Raw genomic sequence first — 6750 nt, forward strand, 5'->3', positions numbered from 1 at the left:
TAACCCTTCCCTGCAAAATAAAGTTAACCCCTTCCTCCCCAGTGCCATTAGTACAGTGTCAGTGTTTTTTTGTTTTTGTTTTTTTCTTGCACTGATCACTGTTAGTGTTTTTGGGGATGTCAGTGATTCCAAGTCAGTACCCCCCAATGTCAGAATGTCCGCCGCAGTCCCGCCATAAGTCGCTGGTCACTGCCATAAGTCACTGATCGCCGCCATTATTAGTATAGAAAAAAACAAAATCCCAGTATCTTTCCCGCCATTTGTAAATGCTGTAACTTTCACGTAAACCAATTAATTTACACGTATTGGGTTTTTTTTTTTAGCAAAGACATGTCGCAGAATGCATTTTGGCAGAAATGTATGACTAAGTTTGATTTTTGCATTTTTTGTTACTGGACATGTTTTATAGCAAAAAGTTCAAAATATTGTTTTTTTTACCCTCAAAATTGTCAGCCTTTTTTTTTTATAGCGCAAAAAATAAAAACCGCACAGGCAATCAAATACCACCAAAAGAAAGCTCAATTTGTGGGGGAAAAAAAGGAATAAATTTCATTTATGTACCGTATTGCATGACCACGCAATTGTCCGTTAAACTAGCGCAGCGCTGTATAGCAGAAAAATGCGTAAATTGCAGTATTTATACCATAGTTTGTAGACTCTATAACTTCCACACAAAGCAATCAATATACACTCACTGGGATTTTGTTTTTACCAAAAACATGGAGCAGAATACATTTTGGCTTAATTTATAACCATCTTTGAGTTTACTACATATTTTTTATAGTTGAAAGTAAAAAATATTGTTTTTCTGGCTTTTTGGCTTTATTTTGTTTATAGCGTGAAAAATAAAAAGCGCACTGGTGATCAAATTACATCGAAAGAAAGCTCTATTTGTGTGAAAAAAAGGACTTAAATTTCGTTTGGGTGCAGCATTGCATGACCGTGCAATTATCAGTTGAATTAGTGCAGCGCCGAGTAGCAAAAAGAGGCCTTTTGGGGGTAAATCCTCAGTAGGTCAAGTGGTTAAACTGAGAAAATGTAATTAACCTGGCCTATCAATTCAAGTTATCATTGGACCCCTTGTATTGTATTTTGGTCCAATTGTCCCTGATATGTTTAAGGAGGCAGTAGCTAGAGCTCTGTTCGAGGCCCAAAAGGTGATTTTGTTGCACTGGAAGAGTCCATTGCCCCCATCTACGCAGGATTGGCTTACCAGCATGCATACTATTCTGCATTATGAGAAAGGAATATACCAACATAGAGGATGCTCGGCTGAATTTGATAAAATATGGGATGGCTGGTTGATGGTCCCTGGCCTAGCTCCAGTGGAGGTGGTGCTGAATCGCTTAAGATATGGTTAGGCTTCTTAGTGGTGGGGTTTTCTCCCTAGAACAGATCCAGTTTGATTTAGAATGTGAGTGGTCATAATACTGTTGGAGTTATGATGCTTTTTATTTATTTTTTTTCCTTGTTTATTTACCAATGGAGGGTGGGGATATTGTACAGTCTACTGCTTACCGCTTCATAATATGCTTGAATGATTTCTAAGAATCTTTGCCCTAATGCTGATTTAACATCTTTATTGTATGCTGTTTTCGTGACACGGGCACTTTGGAAAATGTTTCTATGTTTTGTTCAGTAAATTCCTTTCTGATTTGAAGAAAACAAATTTGAGAAAATGTACCATTTTAGGAGAAAAATGGGTAATTTTAAAATTGATGGCAGCAACACGTCTCAAAAATATTGGAACAGGGCCATGTTTATCATGTAGCATCCCTCTTCTAGTAAACAGTCTGTAAAGGTCTGAGAACTGAGGAGACCAGTTTCTGGAGTTTTGGGAGAAGAATGTTCTTCCGTTCTTGCCTGATAAAGGATTTTACCTTCTCCACAGTTCTGGGTGGTCTTTGTTGTATTTTTAATTTCAAGCTGTGCCAACTACTTTCAGTTGGTGAAAGGTTTGAACTACAGCTGAAAACTGGTAAAATAAGTGGTGCTAACAAGGAGGAACCGTAAGAACATTTTGCAACTCTATAGTTGCCGTAACAGTGTTTTTTGCTCTTTGCACAAAGTGTGGGGAAAGAAGTGCACCTGCAGCTGTTTGTCACAGCTGACCTAGAGAGATCAGTTTGACAGTGTGGGTCTCACAGCTAGAAGTATGCAGAGCAGACAGGAAGGGTTAAAGATAAACTCTTGCTTTGTAAAAAAAAATGGTGGACATATCTGATAACACTGTTCAACAGGTAAAAAGTTTTGGGCATAAAATTAGCTAATCTTACATAACTTTGGGGTGCTGAAAACGAAAATGACCCTAAAAAATGTTGATTGGCTCTAGTTTCCATGATATATTCACCCATCTAATGACGTAAGCCATTCAAAATTATGATGCAACTTCAGCTGCATATTGCGCAATTAATACTGGTGACCAATAGAAAATTGCATGTATACTGAGATGATGCAATATTAGCCTTTAATTGCATCACTTCACTGCATAAAAGCTGCAGTATCTGTAGCTGATTGTAGTTCGACAGCGTCTTTACATTTCGTTTTATGCTTATATAGGCTACTCAGTAATGCCTCGAACTTGTGTGAATAAAGCAGATAATTTCTGCTATATCTGCGGTGACATAACTTTTATCTCACAAAAAAGGAGGATAACAGGAATGATTAAGAAAGCCTACAACTTGTATTTTGGCTGCAAGATAGGAGACCAGGACAAGAGCTGGGCACCACATATATGCTGCAATTCTTGTGGGACGGCACTGGAGCAATGGTTGAATGGAAAAAAGGCATCTATGCCTTTCGCTGTGCCAATGATTTGGAGAGAGCCAACAGATCATGTTAGTAATTGTTACTTTTGTATGGTGCCTCCAATTGTAAAAGGGCTAAATAAGAAGAAAAAGTTATCTGTGCACTATCCAAATATTCCATCGGCAATACGTCCTGTTCCTCATGGAGAGGGGCTACCAATTCCTAAAGCACCAGAATCCTTCGTGGTTGAGTCAAGTGAGGAAGAACCTGAAGCGTGTAGTCACGTGCAGTTGTAAGAGATAGCCCTTGTTCCTCATGGAGAGGGGCTACCAATTCCTAAAGCACCAGAATCCTTCGTGGTTGAGTCAAGTGAGGAAGAACCTGAAGCGTGTAGTCACGTGCAGTTGTAAGAGATAGCCCTTTCCTCGAATACAAGAGAAAAGCCAAGAGAAGCAAAACCGACACAAACTGAAGACAAAACTAGTGAGAATCCTAAGTATTAAAATGATTCAACTTAGCTTATGGCTATAATTTTTCTTGGTAATCCTATGCAATATATTATGCCATTTAGGCTTTGTTATGTAGTCAATATCACTTGCTTTATATTTGTGGAAAGACATCTATCTATATAATTATTGTGCATTATGTAGTCATTACGCCTATAGTAGAAAACTTTCCGTTTACAGAAAAACTAGAGCCAATTGACAAATTTCATTGTTATATTTGAACTCAGAATGTGAAATTCATTAAGAAATGGATCCTTTTGTTTCCAAAACTGGCAAAAAATAAAAATTTGTTGAACAGTGTAATCTACATTTCTAAATGGACTGCATTTTAGAGAACATTAAAGACAAGCTCGCAACTACAGATCCTCACTGTCATATTATTCCTGAAGATTAATATGATTTCTGTATACCGTATTTTTCGCTCCATAAGACGCACTTTTTTTTCCCCCAAAAAAGGGGGGAAAATGTCAGTGCGTCTTATGGAGCGAATATAGAGCGGCCGGTCCGGTATTTTCACCGCCGCCGTGTCAGAATACCGGACCGGCCGCTCAGCTCTGCAGTGGGACCTTACCTGTCCCTCTATCCAGCGGCGCTCTGTCTTCCCGGCTTCTGTAGTGTGCGTGACAGCCGGGTCCCAAGTGCTCATGCGCAAGAAGCAGTGCTCTTTGTGAATGGTAAGGCGGTACCTGGGACACATGACAGATCCCAGAAGCCGCCGGACCAATCACAAAGCGCAGCGCTTCTCGCGCATGCGCACTGGGCATCCAGCTGTCCGAGCGTCCACACTACAGAAGCCGGGAAGACAGCGCGCGGCTGGATCGAGGAACAGGTAGGATAAAAAAAAAACTCTGCGGAAGTAAGAGCGGGTTCCTGTCAAATTCAGGTACCCGCTCCCCCTCCCTCCCCAAAGGTCAGCAGTCATCTCCTGTATTGTCCGCAGTCTCTGGTCAACCCTGTGCTGTCCGCAGTCTCTGGTCATCCCTGTGCTGTCCGCAGTCTCTGGTCATCCCTGTGCTGTCCGCAGTCTCTGGTCATCCCTGTGCTGTCCGCAGTCTCTGGTCATCCCTGTGCTGTCCGCAGTCTCTGGTCATCCCTGTGCTGTCCGCAGTCTCTGGTCATCCCTGTGCTGTCCGCAGTCTCTGGTCATCCCTGTGCTGTCCGCAGTCTCTGGTCATCTCCTGTGCTGTCCGCAGTCTCTGGTCATCTCCTGTGCTGTCCGCAGTCTCTGGTCATCTCCTGTGCTGTCCGCAGTCTCTGATCATCTCCTGTGCTGTCCGCAGTCTCTGGTCATCCCCTGTACTGTGTCCGCAGTCTCTGGTCATCCCCTGTACTGTGTCCGCAGTCTCTGGTCATCTCCTCTACTATGTCTGCAGTCCATTAGTTCAGAATTTTTTTTTCCTGTTTTCTGCCTCTAAAACCTAGGGTGCGTCTTATGGTCAGGTGCGTCTTATGGAGCGAAAAATACGGTAGTTTGTTTTGGAAAGGTATGCATGATCCAGATGTATTTATTCTGTATTTTAAAGGATAAGGTCACCTTTTGTAGCATGTTACGCCATATTCATGGTGTAACATGTTACTCTAGGAACGGCTCCCGCACCCTCCCTCCCCCATTGTGACAGCTTGCAGGGGATCTTTTCTCCCTTCTTGCTGTCACAATCTTTAAAAAAAAACGTCATGTGGGGCTCTGCCTGTGCGGCTGAGTAATTCAGAGTTCTCTGAATGGGGAAACTACAGATCCTGGTGTTCTTTGTAGCTGTCTGCTTGTAGTTCTCAATGAACTACCGCAGCACTGTTGAGCGCTGTGGTGGTTCATTGATTCTTCCTGTCAGTGTAAAACTGCCTGCCTGTATGAGGTATGAGCATACAGATACACTGATAGTATGCAGGAGACCTGCATGGCGCCATCATTCTGCTGATCGCTGGTGCAATGCTTTCCAGGCACCTAAAACAAAACATAGTAACTGCACATTTTTTTTTCCTGCAAAAGTGCATTTATTTTTTTTGGTTAAAAGATGAACATATCCTTTAAACTCCACACTTTGAGATTTGTGCATGTTTCATATTTTACATTAAAGTGAACCTGTATATAAAATGTGAAGTTTGGTTGTGTAACAAAGAATAAATTAGAGTTTAATGTGACAATGCAATCTGTAAATGTAACTGAAATATTTAATTTCTGATTAGAAGTGTAGCACTTTCCCGCTTGACTGTCCAAGAACCTTCTGTTCTAGCCTTATGAGTTTAAGAACACCCTGTCCACTCCTGCTTTTGAATACTGAATTATGTTGATTGTGTCATCAGGAGGGCAAGTGTAGAAACCAGAGTAGTTCTGCAGAGTGCAGTGAATGGAATAGTGAACAAAAGTAACTTCAGAATGCTTGCTGTAAGGGCTAATATATCTATACAAAGAGCTGCATCTGTCCACTTGGAAGGTACAGGTAGTGCTGCATGGATGCAAGATTCTGAAAGCAGTCTGTGTTCAGAGTTCATCAGTCCAACACATCGGTTCCACATTCAGGATTCACTGCTGCCAGCATATCATTGGGTTTAACAGGCTGGCTGAACTGTCCTGGTAGATGAACACAGCCCTCTGCATGGGTGTATAGATCCATGTGAAAAGGCCCTAAGTGCTATATCATCCAACACAGACCTATCTCACTGTATGAATGATTACGGTTCCTGATTATAGGTGCACTTTTAAATCTTTGCAAGATTGTAAGTGGCTTTAAAAAATTGTACTAATTTCCATGTATTTGTGTTTTTTCTTTTTTTAGGCAGATGATGACCCTGTTATTGGATTTCATCAGATGTTTTTACTAAGGAATGTTCAAGATGTCTGGGTCTGTACAAATGACATGTTCCGGCTAGCCCTGCACAACTTTGGTTGAATTTTGAAAGCTCAAAGAGAGGAAAATAGAATTCATCTGCTCTTATGGTTTTTTTTTTGTTTTTTTTTTTTTAATGATGCTCCTTATCTAAACGTAATGCAAAATCCAAAATAAAAAACACACACACACATATATATTACACAAAACAACACTGAGCAGAATACTAAATACCAAACCTGTTGCCAAATAGTGGCTGATCGTGTACCAGTTCAATCTTTGGAATTTAAAAGTGACATTTGCAATTAAATCATTTTTGCCTTTCAACTTGGATTGCTCTTTATGTAACCCCCATTTAGTGATCAAAAATTGGAAATAAAATACAAAGTATGTTTTTCTGCTTTTCTGAAAATCTTTCACATTATGCCTTATTGTTTTTTTGTGTGAATTCCCTTGTGATAATTTCATGATTTGATGACTTGCTTCTAAAAGACCAGTGTTGGGTTCCTATTAGCCTGCATTAAAGAGAATTTTCTTTATAGAAAAAAAAATTATCCTTTACAAACATCTCTATACTTGCTCTGTGCAATGGAATAGCACAGAGTGGGCTCCGAACCACCTGCTGGCTCTCTTGGAATTTTCTGGCCAGTGGGAAGCCACTTGCCATGGTG

General features: G+C 40.8%; 1 protein-coding gene across 1 annotated transcript in view; it reads left to right on the top strand.

Moving 5' to 3' along the window:
- The window catches only part of NUTF2 (nuclear transport factor 2), a 125729-nt gene extending 119231 nt beyond the window's left edge, over positions 1 to 6498 (top strand). The window contains exon 5 of the mRNA XM_089692554.1: positions 6029 to 6498. Coding sequence (XP_089548680.1) covers positions 6029 to 6142 — 114 coding nt within the window. The 3' untranslated portion in view covers positions 6143 to 6498. The remainder of the gene's footprint in view (positions 1 to 6028) is intronic.
- Positions 6499 to 6750: the final 252 nt, after the last annotated feature.

Source organism: Staurois parvus, unplaced genomic scaffold (assembly GCF_062004578.1).
Source record: "Staurois parvus isolate SC_StPar_1 unplaced genomic scaffold, SC_StPar_1.0 ptg000594l, whole genome shotgun sequence".
In the NCBI taxonomy this organism is placed as follows: Eukaryota; Metazoa; Chordata; class Amphibia; order Anura; family Ranidae; genus Staurois; species Staurois parvus.